The sequence below is a fragment of the Trichechus manatus genome, unplaced genomic scaffold (assembly GCF_000243295.1).
Source record: "Trichechus manatus latirostris isolate Lorelei unplaced genomic scaffold, TriManLat1.0 scaffold00076, whole genome shotgun sequence".
NCBI classification, from domain to species: domain Eukaryota; kingdom Metazoa; phylum Chordata; class Mammalia; order Sirenia; family Trichechidae; genus Trichechus; species Trichechus manatus.
Genome location: NW_004444012.1, coordinates 10,352,535 through 10,371,439, shown reverse-complemented (window position 1 = coordinate 10,371,439; position 18,905 = coordinate 10,352,535). Strand labels below are relative to the sequence as shown.

At 50.4% G+C, this 18,905-nt stretch overlaps 1 protein-coding gene across 1 annotated transcript in view; it reads left to right on the top strand.

The window, feature by feature from the left end:
* The window catches only part of PLA2G4E (phospholipase A2 group IVE), a 67,031-nt gene that overhangs the window by 26,958 nt on the left and 21,168 nt on the right, over positions 1–18,905 (top strand). Inside the window, exons 2-5 of the mRNA XM_004380656.2 lie at positions 9,663–9,735; positions 15,580–15,716; positions 17,286–17,417; positions 18,430–18,470. Coding sequence (XP_004380713.1) covers positions 9,663–9,735; positions 15,580–15,716; positions 17,286–17,417; positions 18,430–18,470 — 383 coding nt within the window. The remainder of the gene's footprint in view (positions 1–9,662; positions 9,736–15,579; positions 15,717–17,285; positions 17,418–18,429; positions 18,471–18,905) is intronic.

The following is an 18,905-nucleotide window of genomic DNA, read 5'->3' as shown; positions in this document are numbered from 1 at the left end:
AACTTTATAGTTTTCTTTTTCATGTGTTGATTTTTAAGTCATTTATAGTGCCCTTTTTATATGGCATTGAGTCGGGATGCTGTCTTATTCTATACAGCAAGCCACTTTAACCCACACCATCTATTAAACAGTTTGTTCTTTTCCTATTGATTTGTGGTATCAGTTTTATCATATATCAAGTTCCTTTAAGTATCAGGTGTCTTTCTCTGATCTGTCTGTTTTGTTCCATTGGTCTGAGTATCTATTCTTGTGCCAACAACACTCAGTCTGTGTACTATAGCTTTGTAGTATGTCTTAGTATCTGGTAGGTCAAGATCTCCCTCTTAACTATTATTTTTTAAAGGTGATTTTGCTATCCATTGATACTTATTAAGAGGAGGAAATTTGAGATATATTTTGGAGGTGGAACTGTGCTTATGTTGTCTTTTATTTTACTTAAACTTTTAATTTCTATGTATTCAAATCTGGCAATATTTTTGTATATGGCTTCTAGATTTTATGCCTTGTTTAGAAAGAGCCTCCTCATCCCAATATTATATAAATAGTCTCTAGTATTTTATTTTAAATCTTCTATAGCTTTATTTTAACGGTTATATATTTGATCTGTCTGGGATGTATTTTTGTGTAGTTATGAAGTTAGGATCTAACTTTTTTTTTTCCCAAATGGTAAGCCAATTTTTCCAATATGAATAGCCCATCCTTTTACTACTGATTTGTGTTTCTGGGCTCTACTTCATTATGGAAGACACTGGAATCCAGTTTTTTGGAAAGAGTGGGAAAGCATTGGATGCATTTGAGCAGACAGTACAGGCTGAAGGGGGTCAATTACAAAGCTCGCTGGCCAGCTGTGTGTCAGGTGAATCCGTGAGAGGCAGAAAGGAGGCTGAGAGAGACAGATGCTGCTGACAGAAGGGGAGGAAGAAGAGACAGGCAGTTGAGGCATCTTGAAAGAGGAAAGGTGAGGAATTCAACCCTACTGGGTTCTCAGGGGGTGGATGGTTGAACTGCGGAAAGGAATGTCATTTTCAACGTTGGTTTACTTGAGGCCAAGTGGCTGCTGGCAAGAGACAGGTAGTGGTTGCCATGATAGGAGTCAGTTAACAAGCCTCGGAGACCCAACTGGGGTCTGACAGAGGCACCTCGGAAGGTACAAAGGAGTACCCTACCCCACCTCCGGTTAGCCTCCTCTTTGTTTTTATTTCATTCAACTAAATTGAGTAAGTTGAGGCCCTACTCTTGAAGAGTTTATAGACTGTGAGGAAATCCATGGGTTGGAGAACTAGATTTTTGTGTACTACCTAGACTAGATGGGGCAGGGCGGCTGCGTGGGGGCTGGGGATTATAGCTGATATAGAAGGGGAACTTGAATGCCAGGCCTTGAGGAACACTCTGGAGCTTCTGGCTTGCCCTGGGTCTGTTTGATGGGGTGGTGGGTATGGAGAGTGAAGAGGATGGGGAGACAGGCAGGGTTCTCAGGGAGATGATCCCCTGGGCTTCCAATCAGCACCCCCTCTACCTCTTACACCCTCAGGATGGTGTGGTGCTGTGGGCTGCATTACCGCAACAATTCCTGGACTCATCTCTTACTGCTCTCACTTCCGTCTCTCCCCTCACTTCCTGTCTTCCCATTCTACTTCCTCTATCCTAGATGGTTCCCTCCAAACTGATTCCCTGCTCTAACATCAATCAGCATTGCCTTCTTAAAGTTCTGTTTTGATCATGTCACTCCCTGTTCAGAAAGCATCAATGGCTCCCCACTGGTTAGAGACTAAGTCTGAATTTCTAAAGCACAGCCTTTGGAACCTAATCTATCTTTCTAGATTTATTCCTTTGCAAAGCCTCACTTCTTCCCGCCCAACTTCCCCTCCCGCCGTGCCCATCTTTCCACACCCCATACCTTCTCCCACACAACTCACTACTTCAGGCACCAGACCACTTGCTGTTCCCTGAACATACCCCGATTTCTGGCCTCCCTGCCCTTGCTCATGCTGTTCCTTCCTCCTAGTATGCCTTTCCCTCCCATCATTAACTGTTGAAATCCTATCTACCATCCAAAGCCCAATTCAAGTGCCACCTCCTCCATGAAGGCGTCTCAGATCCACTCTTTCCCTCCCCTGCTGAAACCCACTTCCCACTGTCTGTGCTCCCTGGCTGGTTATTGGTTGTGTGACAAAGCCCTGTAAACCACTTACAGACGGAAAGGATTTTTCTTGGTCCTTCCAGGACAGCTCCCTGTGACGACAGGGAGACGCAGAGCTCTGAGTCCTGAGGGCTTGGATGCATTTCTCTCCCTATCTTGAATGTCAGCAACTTCAAGACCAGGATTTGCTCTCTTAGCAGCGTGTATACAGGAGACGTTCACTAGCGACTACGTGAACTGAGTTGGACTAAGTGGAGTCCACTCAGGGATGTGGGTGTTGAGTTTGGCAATGGCGTAGATGGCAGAGGCACAGAAGGTCCCAGCTGGGAGCTGCCAGGCCAACCCTCTCTCTGGAGCAGGGAGGCAGACAGGAGCGGGCTGGGGATGTCCTCTCCTTGGAGCATGACAAGGTCCCACAGTTTCCATCCTTGCATTTGGGCCCAGGCAGCCCTGCGTTCAGCTCTCACCCTCAATTTCATAAACTTGCTTCCGTCTATGGGCCAGAAAAGCCGGTTGTGGTGCCCCAGACAATAGCTCAGGCAGGAAACTCCCAGTGTACGCAGCCTGGAAGCCAGGTGCCTTGAGGGCCTGATGGGTGAGCCAAGCGCAGGCCTGAGATAGGGATCAACTGGGTGGGGTGCGCATCCTCCAAGCTGCCCTGAGACCTTGCAGAGGCTGGGCACGCCCTCTCTCTTCCTGGTCTACCAGGACGGAGGACGGGGGGCCGTTGCCCTTGACGGTCTTCTCACCGAGGATTCGGACAGTTATTTCCTTTCTTTACCCTCTAACTCTGGGGGCCCCAGACCATGCTTCTTGCTTCCCATAAGGCCCTGCCCATAGCCCTGGGGCACCAAGATGTGGGGCTGAAGTGGAGTTAGGAGGGAGGGCACCCTGCCCCCAGAGGGGTGTCTGTGGGCCATGACCTCTACGAGCTGAAGAGATAGGGTCTTCCCAACTCGTACTGGGATATTCCTAAGGCCGTGAGCATCCAGCATCCTCTCCTGCCACTTCGTGTTCCCTCGAAGGGCCTGGTCCCTCTGAGCTGCTGGGGGCTGCAGACCACTATTCCAAAGGCCAGAGCCCCTGCTTGTCCCACACTTCCAAGGTCAAGACATGAACACCTGAGGTCCCCTTGATCCTGAGGGGCCGAGCCTGGGCACCCCTATCTGTTCTCCCACCTTAACCACTCCTTGGGCAATTCTAGCCACTGCCAAGAGGCAGCCGGGAGGGCGGAGCTCTGAGTCAGAGTATAAATTCCTAACCTTGCCAGCTGGCTGGAGAGCCCCCAAGATGTTCCTGAGGAAGATGCCCGTCTACGTCTCCCACTGCCTGCCAGACCCATGCACAGCAAAAGACAGCAGACCCTCAGCCACCTGTGCCTCAGGTGGGGCGGGGAGGCATGGCCAGGAGGTGAGAGGCTGGGCCTGGGAGCTAAGGCAGGTGACAGGCCTGAGCGAGGGTGGGGGAGGTGGGTGGGCAATGTAGATGCAGAGACTCTGAGGCCCTCAGCTTAGGCAGTCTCTACCTAGCATCTGAGAAGGGAAGTGGTCTGGGCCCAGTTGGGGCCAGGGCTCCTGGCTGGCTGGCCCAGCTGACTGATGGTCCCTACGGGCTTGACAAGGTCCAGTGGCTCAAAGCCATCCTGGGCCAGTCCAGCACCAGAACAGAAAATGCTTGATACTGCATGGGTGGGTCCATGTTAGGCCTACCTTAGTGGCGAGTGGGCATTTACCCTGTGGATATCCTAAACCCCATGCTGTGTGGATGCCGGGTGTGGTGAGTGGTGAGAATCCTGGCATTGCCAGCCTGTCATCTTCAGCTGAGAAGCCGCCCACCTGGGTTTGTGGTCAAGGCCCTTGGGTTCATCCAGGTCCTTGAAGCCTGGCTTTGCAGGTCAGGTAGCCAGTGCTCTAGATCACCCCTGACTCAGTTTTCCGATCTAGGCAAGAAGGAGGTGACCTCAATCCTCCAATGTGCGTGGGGGCTGCATGGGGAAGGTTGTTCGCTAGCTCCTCAAGGGCCGCAACTTCTTTCTCATCACTCCCCAGCACCCCCTCCTCCAGTCCACACTCCCTCGCTGAATGAGATAAGTGATACCCTGAAAATGGACTACCCAGGGCATGGGACCTCTGTTTTCTCTCTGAAGAGCCCGAGGAGAGGGGTGCTGTGGTGAATGGTGACCGGTCCCCTGTGGCCTGGCCAGGATAGACACTGCCTTCTGGGGTGAGCCCAGGTCTCCCCATAGTGCTCGGGTGGGTAGAGGGGCCACAGATGGCACTCACTCTTGCCTCTCTGGTCTCAGGGAGCCACCAGGAACCTGGGCTGGGAGACAGCTTCCACAGAGGGGATGCAGCTTACCTTGCAGGGGAAGTCAAGGAGCTGGGAGCTGAAACCCAGAGTGGGGCTTCCAGAGCCCCTCCATAAGCTGCACCTGTCCTCCCAGGTCCTGGAGGGTCTGTGTGACTCAGGGCTGGGACTGACCTGACTGCTCACTCAGCCTGAGTGAGAAAAAGGAAACCAGCTGTGGTGCCTCCTCCCAGGTGACGCCTAGCCTGGGGACGTTGCTCAGGCTGGCTGGGAAATGCTCTGGGGTCCCATAAAGTCCCCGCTCTAGTGGCCTCCTGTTAGGGAGGCCCCATGCATCCTGGCGGTATAACTAGGCTGTCCCAAGCTCTGACACAGGTGTTGCAAGGATCTGGTGGCTACACCCAGCTCTCTAGAGAGGAGAAGGTGGCATCACCAGCCAGGTCTGCCTGAGAAGCCCTGGGCAGGGAAGTTCCCACTAGGCTCCCTGGGACTGTCTTCCCCTCTCCAGGAAGCCCAGACCTTGTGGAATGGTTTGATTCAGGGTAACTGGTCTGGAGCTGGTCATCAGACCCACCATCCCAGAAACATGGTTGTCAGACCACCCCCTCCCCACCAGAAGCCTGACCCTGGGAGCCTATCTGTACCAAATATTCTTTTGACTTAATTTGTAGTTACATTAGACTCTTGCGTAGAGAGAGTACTGAATTGAGACCAGAGGGTTTTACTCCTGTCTCTGCCATTAATGACCTAGTACATGACCTGCAGCCCGTCTCGCAGGCAGTTTTGTTCAGCTGTGTGGAGTCAGCCTCCAGGTGTGATGGAAAGTGCAATGGCCCTGGAGGTAGGTGGGCCTGCACCTGAGCACTGGTCCTGCCCCTTTGGGGTTGTGTGACCTGTGTGAGATGTAATCTCTCTAAACTCAGTCTTCTCCTCTGTAAAGAGCGGTAATAATACCTTCCTCAGGGGGTAGTTGCAGGGCTAGATAAGAGCTTATGTAATCTATGGAGCACAGTTCTACTCTGACGCACAAGGGGTCATGGTGAGTCAGAAGTGGCTCAATTAGCGACTGGTTGGTTTAATGCACCCCACACAGGGTCAGTGTGGGGCATGCAAGAGGAGGGTGATACATTTTGTTCCCCAACCACCCCACAAAAGGTCTGATCTATAAAACTAGAGGGTAAAAGGGACGGCATTGGATTGCACAATAGCTAATCCTGATACTCGGGCTGCATCTTTTCCATGTGAGCTGCCAAGGTCCCCCATCCTGAGAGGGTCTCGAGGGGAAAGTGGAGTTCTGACTTGGAAGGGGAGCTAGAACCCACAAGGCATTCCTCCTGGGGACTTGGTGAGGCTCAGGAGGTTGTCCTGGCAAGACCAACCCCTGGGACAGAGGCCGAGGAGACCCACTGGTGCTGGGTGTGTCTGCAGCCTGAGCAACAGGGCCTCTCTCCCACATGGTCTCCCCAAAACTGCCATCCAGCCTGTCATCCCTGGGACAGCTATACCAGTAGTTAAAGTATCTAAATAGACTTCTATACTTCTTGGCAAATAGTTCCTGCCCTGAGCCCTGACTCCAAGTGCTCCCCAGGACCCTCCCAATGCCCCCACAAACTAGTATCTGAAGGATTCATGCCTGTCCGTGGCCCAGGACTACAGCCCAGCAGGCGTGGTGCCTAGCCATGCCTGTTGTTAAATATTTTGACTTTCACCCTGATACGCAGCCCCAGCCAGGGCATCCTGTCCTAGGGATGCCCTTGTCCAACTCCTTAATGTTTTGACCCTTCCACGACACAAGCTACCCTATGAATTTGAGTTCCATAATCTCACTGGTTTCTGGTTACCACTGCATAGTCATAGACACTATGCTTTGTTTTATTGCATTTTCTACTCTATATCAATCACCTCCAGGGCTATGACATATGCTAATCTCTAGCACCACTCCAACTGAGCTGATTATATCAGGAGCAAATTATGTACGTTCATTTTAATCCAAGAAGGCCATTTTTCATGGAGCTGGTTCCTGAGTCCCATGTGACTGCTTTCTTCCTCCCACTGGGCCCCTCTAGGGTATCTCTCACACCCCCTTCCAGGTTCTATCTTCCTTCTGGCAAAATGTAGGAGCACTTTGGAATTGGAGCTCTCCTGGAAGCTCCTGAGCTAGAAGGTATGATCTGAGGCTCAAGGTAGACCTCAAAGGAGGCCCCTGTGGCTACTAGAAAATGAGAACTTCTCCAAGGATGCTTACAGCTCTGACCTGCTGTGAAGCTTTGCCTTGCTGACTGTCAAAAAACAAAGAAAGTGATCATGGAGTGTGTCAATAGAAATGTAGCTAGTGAGAGGGCTACAGGTAGAAGAACTGTCAGAGTTTGGGGGTTACTTCTGCACTTTGTGGGGAATTCAGGGTGGAAAGAAGAGGAATCTGTCAGGGAAATATGTTCTGAGAAAAGAAGTCCAAGAAAGAGGAGATGAGGACAAACAACACCTGTCTTCACATTGGCCAAGGATTGTTTTCAAGTAAGGTGAGGTCATAGACATGGTCATGAACATAGCTTTGAGAATTAGACAGAATAGATTCAAGCTTGGGCTCCTGTGATTCTAGTTGAGTGACTTCGGTCAAAGGACTTAGCCTCAGGTTTTCCACCTGTAAAGCGAGGCTAATGATAACTGCTTCAGGTGTTGTTATAAGGATTAAGCAAGACAATAGACAGAGAATATGGACACAGCCCCAGCACACAGCAAGCATCAACAGGTGGCAATGTTATATTATTATTGCTAAGCAGGAAGAAATGGTTAACATCATTGGAAGGTATCAGACTTAGTTGACGGGAGAGAGGGCAGGAAGATCTTGAGTGAGGTCCTACGAGAAGTTGAATCTTCCCTGGAGACCTTCTCGGGCAGATACTAAGTGAACCAGGCTGGTGAAGGGCGGGCCCTCCCAGAGGCAGGAGAAAGGCTGTGATGACTTGAGAGGACCATAGGTCCTGGTTTCAGAGCCCTTGTTGTCAGCTGCCATCCATTTGGCCCCTGACTCCTGGTAACCTCCTACATAAGAGAAGGAAATGCTGCCCGGTCCTGTGCCATCCACACGATCAGTTGTGGATCGAACTGTTGTTTTCACTGGCTGATTTTTGGAAGTAGAACAACAGGTCTTTCTTTCTAGTCCATCTTAGTCTGGAAGCTCCACCAGAACCTGTTCATCATCATATGTGGTGGCTGCACATGAGGTGTATTGTCTAGAAATTGAACCTGGGTCTCCTGTATGGAAGGCTAGAATTCTACCACTAAACACTAATAGCCCCCTTCCCTTTGTTAGAGTGGTTACTTAAACTCCATGAAATATCCCTAAGGAGCTGAGCCCTGCTCAGGCAGAGACCTCCAGGCACTGCCCACTTAAACTCTAATGGTTCTCTGAGAAAGTGGAACAAGTGGGAACCATGATTTGCCAGATCTGCTCTCCTGAGTATGAAACCTGACTCCTGCCTCCTCACCAGGTCAGACCAGGACACCTGCTCTGCCCAGGGTGGGGAATGGGAAATGAGGAGCGTACCATGCCCAGAAGGGGGTCTGGCCAAAGACCACAGCCAGATTTCTAGAACCAAGTAGAGAAGCAGCGTATGTCGCTTTTGGCCTAAATTACAAATATCAAAACAGAATGTTGTTAGAGCAAGTGAACAGCCAAGCAAATATTTGATTTTTCAGAGTTACTCTTAGAAAAGTAATTATCAGATCTACATATGGCTGTCAGTTTAGCCTTTTGTTTTGATTTCAAGGCAGCTGTTGGGGAGAGGGGAGGAAGGCTCTAAAATTTACTTACATGTCTGTCTCAGAGAATAAGCAACTCAGCCTTCCCATAGTTGTTGTTCTGTTGCTGCTGGTTAGAATTAAGCCCCAGCAAAGGCTGAAAGGCCTACGTCACAACAGTTACAGCGCTGTCTCTCAGTGGTAGGATTATGGGTGACTCTCTCTTTCCCCCACACTTTCATGTTTTCCCCCAAAACCCCATTATGGTTTTAAAGAACGAAGAATTGCGTACTTCTCAAAAGGTATAATGTGATTCTAACAGCATTATAGCACATGTCCAATACGTACCACATTATAGCAACATGTGGGGTGATGTGAAAAGGGTTCTAGTTCAAAGGCCTCTTACAAATGCAGAAGTTTGGGGGTTGAAGGAATCTGATGTCCCTTGCCATGGAAATGGGCCAGGAGTGGATGATAACAAAGCTTCAGCTAAGCCTGGGTAAAACCCTCACAGAAGGGGCTCCAAATCCTGGGATTCAGACAGGAAAGGCTGCAGGGGCAGAACAGGCAAGAAGCTGCCCTCGCCTGCTGTGTGTCAGCTCACAGTGGTGTGAGGGAAAGGCCCCTCAGCCAGACTACCTTGGGCCCCCTAGGGACTAAACAGTCCTCCAGAGCTCCATAAACCACACAGATTGGCTGTGGGGAGGCTTCTCGAGGCAGGGAGAGCCCTACGGCTTGGCAGCGGGAGCCCATGGCCAGCTTGAGCAGCTTCCCCTGTCAAGGCCACCTGGTGTCATTGCCTGCAGCCTCTCCACCTGTCCTCTGTCACATGAGCCCTCCTGATGCCCAGCATCTAGTGTAGGGCCTGGCACATAACAGGTGCTCAGAAGTGACATTTGGCAGGCAAGGAACATGCTGGATGTCCTCAGTAGGGTGTGGGGGGACCTGATATGAGAACACTCAGTGGCTAGGTGTCCCAGCTTCTTCAGGGTCTGTCACTCTCTGAGCCACACTGTGCCTGCCTCCTGAGCAAGCTTGGGTGGGTGAGGGAAATTCTTCTCTGTGTGGGGGGTAAGGGGACGGGAGTGCCAATAAGAAATTATTCAATGAAGAACGGAGAAGGGAAACATTTCAGGACTCCCTTGCCATGAGTATTTCTTCTTCACTTGGGGCTAGAACATCCATTCATTCATTCATTCACTCATTTAACAAGCATTTATTAAGCACTTCTATATATCAGCATGCTGCAGGTACTGGGAACATAAAGATGGAAACCCAGACAGGGTTCCAGGCTCCCAGGACCTTCCAGGACCTTCCAGGCTGGAAAGAGGCAGATACCCAAGAGAGCACAGAACAGCATGCGGGTTGCTGTAATGCAACTGGGCAGGTTTGGAAGGGTGGTGGGAAGTCTTTCCAGGGGCATTGGCTTTGGGGCGATGCTTGAAAGTTGAGTCCACTCTCTCTCAATCCTCAGAAGGAACTGTCTCCATGCCACCTGCTGACAGTGAGGATCATCCGGATGAGAAATGTCCACCGGGCTGATGTGTGTGAGTATCCTCCTCCTTCCTTCTTCCTGCTCATGGGGCCAGGATGGAGAGAGACCCTGGCTGGAGAAATTGTCAGAGGGGTGTGTGTGCACATGTGTGCCTGTGTGCACGTGTGTGTGCACGTGTGTGCACGTGTGTGTATTCTACACTGAGGTTGTATTTCCGCCTTCAGTGACTTGGGGTTTATACACATTTTTCCAGGCTTATACTCCCTACCCCCCACTCTAGCTGTAACCATGGCACTACCAGCCCCACTGTGTCTGAGAGCGCTGCTCACCTCACTCTCTCCTCGCCCCCTGCCTCTCCCTAGTATCCATTTCCAGGAGCACCAGCTTTCCCACACTGGGAGTCCCTTGCTCCTCTGTGATTTTGGGGGCTCCTGGGGTGAATGGGAAGGAGAGGCCCTTAGGCACCATGGAGCCAGCAGCCAGCCAATCCTAGAGCCCCTTCTCATGACATTGGTCCAAACTGGGCTCTGGGCTCCCTACCAGATGCCCATAGCACCCTGCTCCCCAGTTCAGCCTTATGGACTTACTAGGGTTGTTTGTGGTGTTTTCTCTTAGCCCTGACTTCCCCTTCACCCCAACTCCTGCTGCATTCTCAAGCTGCTCAGGCCACGAAAACCTCTGGCTTCAGGGAAAAATGAAGGCATCTGGGTGGGAAGGAAACCCTGGTGGCACAGTGGTTAAGTGCTATGGCTGTTAACAAAAAGGTTGGCAGTTCAAGTCCGCCAGGCGTTCCTTGGAAGCTCTATGGGGTAGTTCTACTCTGTCCTACAGGGCCACTATGAGTCGGAATTGACTTGATGGCAATGGCTTTGGTATTTTTTCTGGTTTGGGTGGGGAGGAGTATCCTCCACGCCTGTATTTGGGGTGGCATTTCAAGAGGTCAGAAGACCCAAAAACCCCTCCCCATGCTGCCCACACCTTCTTTCCCCCAAGCAGGAGAAAGCTCTGTGGTTCTTGTCTTCTCTTGGAGTCCATGCCCTATGGCTGTGTGGGTGTCTCCATTCATTGGTGGCTACACAGGTATGGCTCAGTGGCCACCAGGGTTCCCCAAAGCTCTGCTATACTTCTGTTGCCCTCACTGTGGAATTCAAAAAGGCCTCCAGGTGGCACAAATGGTTTGTGCTCAACTATTAACCTAAAGGTTGGTGGTTTGAACCCACCCAGCAGTGCCATGGTAGAAAGCCCTGGTGATTTGCTTCTGTAAAGATTACAGCCAAGAAAACTCTATGGAGCAGTTCTACTCTGTAACACATGGGGTCGCCATGAGTTGGAATCGACTCAACGGCAATCGGTAGAGATTAAGTGGGGCAGAGAAGACATGGAAGCCACGATACTGCGTACACATTCTAATGAGAAGTCTCCAAAGTGAACGTAGAGCAACAGAAGATGGTGTACTAATCTTGCCACAACGGAATTTAGAGCCGGAGAAGACACTGAGAGCTGGGAGTGGCCAAGGAAGGCTCCATTTGAGGGCTGGGGCCTGAGAGGGTAGAATGTGAACGTGCTCTGGGGGGGCTTGCCCTGAGAGAGGGAGGGACTACCCCCCCATATCTCCTGATGCCCGCCATGGGTCAGCCTGGAGTCCAAATACCATTAGCTCCTCCCACCAGCCTGAGGGGTACTACTATGAGGCCCATCTGACAGATGAGAGGTCAGTGATCGCCAGGGCAGAAGTTGTGTTTGCTCCCAGCCCTGGTGAACCGGGACAGAGAGGGGACAATCCGGAGAAGGAGGCTGGGCCAGTGGGAGCTGGGCAGCCTGGCAGAGGAGGGATTGGATGCCTCTGTGATGAGATGGAGGGGCTTGCACGACTTCCTGAGAGTGAGTATGTAGATCGTGCTCCAGCAGAGGTGGGGAGAGGCTGGGAAATTGCTCAGAAGCTGTTGTTGCAATCCAGGGATGAGTGTGGATGGTCAGAGGAGGGCGGGGCCCTGGAGCACTAGCGAAAGCAAAGGAATCGGCCAGGATTCAGACCTCCACCCACCAGGTGCCCGGGCATGATGCCCAGAGCCCAGGCTGGCGGGAATAGTCCCAGCAAGCCCCAGGTTTGGGCTTGCGTCTGCCAAGAGGCCAGCAAGAGGGCCAGAGACTTCTCGTACTTCTTGCTCGGACGTCTCATCCTCTCTTGGGCAGAATTCACCCCGCTCCCCTTGGGGATGATGACACTTGCCTGCAACAGGATGTGCCCTCCTCCGACTCCTCTTAGGTGTGACTGTCCCCAGCCCTCCAATCACCTGGCCGTACCCTCCCACTATCTCTGCGTGCCTGCACCTGCTGCTTAGACCTTCCCATTGTCCAGGCCCTTTCTTCTGTCTTCTCTCTGCCACGCCCGTCACCTATGGATCCTCTGGCAGGAGGGAGGGGAGAGCAGGCAGCCCGAGAGATGGACTCTGATCTGGCTCTACCACCCTCCTCCTCCACTTCCCCGCACACTCCTCTGGCACGCAGACTGCCTTTTAGGGGTGCTGCATCCCCTTCAGGGACCTCCTTGTTGTTAATGTTTTCCTCCCAGCTCCAGTCCTCAACCCCAGCCAAGTTGTGCCTGGACTTGTTGCAGGGTAAAAACATCACAATGTTTAGTAAAGCAAAAGGAAAGTTTTATTCAGCATATATTCAAAAAGGCAAAAGTGGGAAACGGACAAGCACGCTGCCACAGCCATGTCTGCCCGAGTCCAAGGAAATATCACGGAACAGACAAAAGTGGGAAAACGGACAAGCACGCTGCTAGAGCCATGTCTGCCCGAGTCCAAAGAATATTACAGAATAGGCAAGAATGGGAAAACGGACAAGCATGCTGCCACAGCCATGTCTGCCCAAGTCCAGCGACCATTACAGAGTCATCAGTATATATTAACATTACAAATGGGCAAAACCATTGAAAGCTTCACCTTTTCACAGATTGGCTAGGAACTGTGATCCTACATTTTGAATTGTCTTTCTTAACAATCATTGGTACAGGTTTCAGTAATGACAGTCAGGAGGGTCCTCATTGGTCCAACAAATTTTCTATTCATTAAGTGCTCATAGAAAAAGGTAAGAGTGAAAAGTCTTTGTGTTGTGTTTGATCGGCTTTATGTGGCAGTTTCCCTAAAAGATACTTTCCAAGATTATCTTAGTTATTGGCTTTATACATCAGGGCCGAGTTGATGTGTCCTTGTGAGTCCTTGTGAGCCCAGCTCCAATTGGGTCACGTTCTCTATGCTCAAGGACAGGGAATAATAACTCCAATATTATTTCCTAAATCAGACTCCACGGTCCTCATGGGCTGGGCCAGGGTGCTTGCTGATCCTTTCAGTTCCTGGGTGATCCTCACCCCAACTCGTTCCCTTCTAGCCTGAGTAAGAAAATGAACCCCTCTCTGAGTTAGTCCTCTAACCAGGACCTGGGGTTCCCGAGGTTTCAAAGAGGCTGAAAGCCTGCGATTACAGAGACTCTGGGCTAACTCCTTTGCCAGGAAGTAAAGGCGTGCCCAGCCCAGCCCTAGGCAAGGCCTGGGAGAGAGGCAGGTCCAGAAACCCAGAAACCTCCCAGCCACCAGGAGCCTATATTTCTCTTGCAGAAAACAAATTAAAATCCAAACCAGCACCCCAAGTGGTGTCAGGCAGGTGTCTCTAGAGGTATTAGGAAGATAATATCCTGTCATCTTTAGAGATAATTGAGTCATCTTTGTCACCCACATTCCAGGAAAGGAGACATGTCATTTGGATGACCAAGCCCTCTGTTGCCTCATGAGGAACAAGGACTAGGAGCTATCTATGCCGTGAAAATCCCCTTTAGTGCATGAAATTCTCAAAATTGTGTCATTGTTTCTTAACCGCTCTTCATTGCCAATCATGGCGGTCACTGTCCTTACAGTCAGCTAATGACGCCTGACTCAGACTATCACCTAGGCCCCCATGACCTTCTTCCAGCATCCCCCTCCTCAGCAACCCCTTGGGCTGTACCCTCCTTCTTCCCAGCCTTTGACAAACAAAACAAACAAACAAACCCATCTCTGCAAAGGGGCTGGAAAACAAATTAACATTTGAAGTGTGGGTGGTGTCTGAGCAATCCTGTTTCTTCCAGGGGTATTTTTATCTTAACCAGAGACTTACTCCAGAGGCTAAAAATTTTGAGATTTTATTTAATGGGAGAATTCAGGCACGGACTGATGACAGCAAAGCTATTTTAGAGGGAAAAGAGCTTGTATAGAGTCCATCAAATCGTGCTAAGCAAGTGTTGCAGAGCCAGTGGGTGTAGAGTCGGAGGGCGCAGGGCCCTGTCCGCAGGCTCCTAGAATACGGGAGACACAACTGAGGAGAATGTTCCAGGCCCAGGAGGAGCAAAGGCCTCGGGAGGGGTCCAAGAGGACTCAGCAGGTACCTGGTGAGTCTCCCTATCAGTATAGCAACTATACATGCCACCCTGCTTACCTACACCTGCAGTGACTCAGCCCAGAATTTCTGGGGATACTGATACCGACTAGAGCAGGAAGTCGGGATTTTCCAGTCATTCATTTATTCAACAAGTATCTAGTGAGTGCCTACTATGTGTCACCCAGCTCTCATTGCTCACAGAGTGTTGGAAGAGACGGACGAGTCACCCTGCTGTGGGGCACAGTGTATTGCTGCTCGGCTACAAGAGCAGAGTGCTCTGGATGGGGACACCTGATTCAGACTTTGGGGTTCAAGGAAGGCTTCCCAGAGGAGGTTCCTTCTGAAAGCTGAGGGAGTTAGCCAAAAGAAGGGTAGGGTGAAAGTAGAAGAGAAGGGTCTTTCAGGCAGAAGGATGGCACAAGCAAAGGCCTGAAGGCCAGACGGCATGGCATCCCCTAAGACCTAAAAGTGATTGAGTTGGGCTGGGATATAGCGTGTTGGGTTTTGGCCATTCTTTTGTCTGGATTAAATGGCCATACCCCATGGTGTCCCTGAGTCAAGGACAACACCCTGGCCCTCCACCTCCTGCCTCCTGTTCTCCCCTGTGACCAGACAATCATGGCACTTCTCCCTCTCTCCTCCAGGCAGGATGGAGGGGGGAGTCAGGTTGGGCTACTATTCTTCACCCCATCCCTCTGCTGCTCCCTTCTGAAGACCTGGGAGATCTTTTTCCACCTTGGGAGGCTCTTTTGGGGACAAAGACCTTGTTTCTCCTCCAGAATACATTCGGCAACGTCGCATTTGGACTGTTCACTTAGAATTTAAAAAAAAAGTACTTGACCACGGATGTGATGGGTTTTGGCCCCCAAAGTTCACGCTAGGAGTCCAGGACAGGTATGAAGAGCTCGGCCAGTGCATCTGAGGCATTAAGTCATATGTAGATGATGGTCCTTGCTTCTAGATCCTGCTGAATGACTTGCCTCCCCCCCCCCCACAAGCTCTTTCCCACCGGGGCTGTCCTCAGCCAACTCACAGAAGACTGTATTCCCTCCCTAATCCCTTTTTTTCCCTCAGCCCAGAGGAAGAGCTTGGCCCTATTTTGGCTTCCCTGGCACCCTGAGCTGGTCCTCCTAGGTCTTCACCTGGTAGAAGGGAAACTGTGTGGCCATACCTTGTCCAAAACCAGCAAATGTTTGCTTCAAGAGCCAGGGTGCCTCTAATAAGAGCCAGAGGCCATCTGTGTCCACAAGAATGTTCAGTGGGACCGGGATCCCCCTCTGTGAACCTATAACCTGCAGCCTGAGACCTTCTCTAAGGTCTCTGGAGAGTCAGATCCATGAGTTAGGAGAGAACCTGGAGATGAACTGTGGTCTTGCTCTGGAGGTGACTTATCTGAAGTTCCCTTTGACTCCACACTCTCTCCTCTCTGGACCTGGACTGGTTCCTCACCTTTCCCTTCCCACCTTGTATTCCTTGAACAGTGAGCCAAACAGACTGCTTTGTGAGCCTCTGGCTGCCCACTGCCTCTCATAAGAAGCTGAGGACTAAGACTATCTCCAACTGCCCAAACCCAGAGTGGAATGAAACCTTCAACTTCCAGATCCAGAGCCAAGTGAAGGTAAGATATGGAAGATTGCACTTATCTGCCCCCCCTGCATTCTTATTTCCCTCCTTGCCTGCTTGTCCTTCTCTTTGCTTATTTGTCCTTTTTATGCCTATTTATCATTCTGTCTGCCTACTTCTGACCCTTCTACCAACCTGTCTATCCTCCCACTCACCTATGACTTCCTTTTGTCTGTCTCATGTTTGTCCCTCTCCACATCTACTTATCTTCTACCTTCCTTCCTGTCTCTCTTATTCTTCTATCTAAATCATTGCTGGAACTGAGTGTGTCTTGATCAAAACAGAATATGTCTCCAGTACCTTCCAGAACATGCTCCAAGCAAGAGAATGCACAGAGGGGAAGAGAAATTCTACACTCTAGGTCCAAGGCCAGTCTTATTCCAGCCAGAGAGTTTCTCTATCTTAAATCCTTTTCAGTTTGCTTTATTATTTCTGTTTCCTTGGGTGTGTGCTCCTTCATTTGTTGCATTGTTTCATTGTGTTGGTCTCCTTCAGCTGTATGGTGACTCTTAGCCAAGTTCTCATCTGCTTCAGGAGAATTCTCCCTTGAGCATCCTGAGTCGTGACAGCCTCAGCAGAGGGGCCTTAAGACAGATTTGGCCTTATCGTGGAGGCCTCAGCCCTAGTCTTGAGGCACTGACAGCTCCAGCTTACTGCTTCCATATTAGGAATGTTTCATTTCTGGTTCACAAGGAGTCTTTTTTATTTTCCTGAAGGGCTTTATATTTATTACTTTAAAAATATCTTTTCTATCATATATATGGATTTGGTGAGGGAAGGAGGATTTCAGTGTGAGCTTAGTCTTAAAACCAGGAATTTGGGCTTCCTTTGTCTTAAGGACTAGGGGACTACTGGGTTGGTCCTGAGACACACCTGATTTTCTAGTAATTACACAAGGTCAACAGATCTCGTTCAGTTGAGAACCTCAGAACCACTTTATGTCCACTAGATAGGGACCTAAGGGGCAAACATAGCTCAAACCCACATCGCCCAGGATCCTTGGAACAAGAGACCTTAGAAGCTAGTCCATAACACCTGAGACCATTGACCTCATAAACTCTTGATATTCTGCTTTTAGGATAGAGTTCAAGCACCTTACCCCAAGGCCTCCAAGTATCAGAACCCTTCTAATCTCTGCCACATCACTGCCCTGGAATGATAAGGTGTTAATTTCCCTGATCTGGGTTTTCCAGCACCAAAGAGGTGTTCTTCAGCTCCGAGGCCCCAATAATGGGCATGTTCTCTATCTTGGCAGAAGCCTTGCCTGCCCTGCCCTTTCCATCCTTCCTTCAGCCTGCCACACTTGTAAAAAGGCAAAATTATGAGTAGGAGAGTTCAGAGCAGAGGGGCAGGAAGGCTTCAAACCATTGGATAGGAGAGAATAGACACTTTCTTCCCTTAATTAATTTCCCAATAAATGGCTCTCATGTCGGAGCAGGGGTCTCTGTCCTAGTCCCCCAGCCCTCAGACCCATCTCCTCACTAGGGCTGAGGTCAGGCTCTTCATCCTGGGAATGGGCCAATGCACCATAGTAACTAGACCTGCACTCTCCCTTTCTCCACAGAACATTCTAGAGCTGAGTGTCTGTGATGAAGACACAGTGACACCAGACGATCATCTCTTGACAGTTCTCTATGACCTCACCAAGCTCTGCTTCCGAAAGAAAACCCATGTGAAGTTCCCACTCAACCCAGAGGTGTGTGCCGGGGCCCAGGCCCTCAGCAGGTCCCGAGGGGCAGCTGGTTACTCCTCTGACGCCATTCGGCAGGCTCCTCTCTGTGTACACAGCCAAGGCGGGAAAAGATGGCGCTTCTGGTTCAAATCTCAGCGCTATTGCTTACTAGCTGTATGACCTTGTAAAAATTACTCAACTCCTCTGAGTTTTTGTTTCCTCATCTGTACAATGGGGATAATACTACCTACCACGCAGAGTGCTTGTTGTGCTTAAATGGGAAAACGTAATTAAGGCACCTAGCACCATTCATGGTACAAAACAGAGATGTAGTACATGTTGGTTCCCTTTCCCCCTTTTATTCCCTCAGAGTCCTGCTATTGGGGTGGCCCCAGGAGACAGAGGATGATAAGGGTAAATGAGGGTAAATCTGCAAATCAGAGACAGTCAGAGATGGAAAGGACCAGAACATTATCTAGTTATAGATGTATTCAACAAATATTTGTGTGCCTAGTATGAGACAGAATCCTTGGATGGCGCAAAAGTTGGTGGTTCAAGTCCACCTAAAGGCACCTCAGAAGAAAGGCCTGGCAATCTACTTCCAAAAAATCAGCCACTGAAAATGCTATGGATCACAGTTTTACTCTGACACACATAGGGTTGCCATGAGTCAGAGTCAACTTGTCAGCAACTGGTTTTTTGACTATGGGCCAGGTACTGTTTAGGCACTGGGGACACTTTGGGAAGGTAGGAGAGCAGTGGAAGCTGGGGGTGGAAGATGAAAAGAAAATGCCCCAACACAGACGGAGCTCCACACGCTCACCCTCCCCTGGGTTGTCAGTGATGTTTCTGGAGACAAAGACTTGGGACCAGAGAGAGGCAGAGAGCAACGAGAGCCTGGAGCGGCTGCCCCCACTCCAGGACAGCAGAGCGACCATGTGGGAAGGGCAGGGGCAGGTCCACGGGGTGGCAGGGGTGCTGGCCCTGCAAAGGGGTGCAGCACAGCTCACAGCTGCCTTTCTGTCTTCCCCGTCAGAGCATGGAGGAGCTGGAAGTGGAGTTCCTGCTGGAGGAGAGGTGAGTAGGCCCCAGCCCCACAGGGCTCTGCCCAGGCCCTGACCCATAGGTAGCTTCTGGGAATAGGCATTTCCAAGCTGGGTCCGCCTATTTGCTGTCCTCCCTCTTTCACTAACTCCTGGCACTAAGGCTGGACTCCTCACTATGAGTCAGAATCAGTTGGGAGCTTCTAAATAATACAGGTACTCGAGCCACACCCCTAGCCATCCAGCTCTACTGACATCAGTATTGCTTTAAAAAGCCCCCCAGGCGTCCATGGTCTAGGGAAACATCTAGCTCAATTGGCATAACATAGTTTATAAAGAAAATGTTCTACATTCTACGTTGGTGAGTAGCATCTGGGGTCTTAAAAGCCTGTGAGCAGCCATCTGAGATACTCCACTGGTCTCACCCCTTTGGGAGCAAGGGAGAATGAAGAAAACTAAAGACACAAGG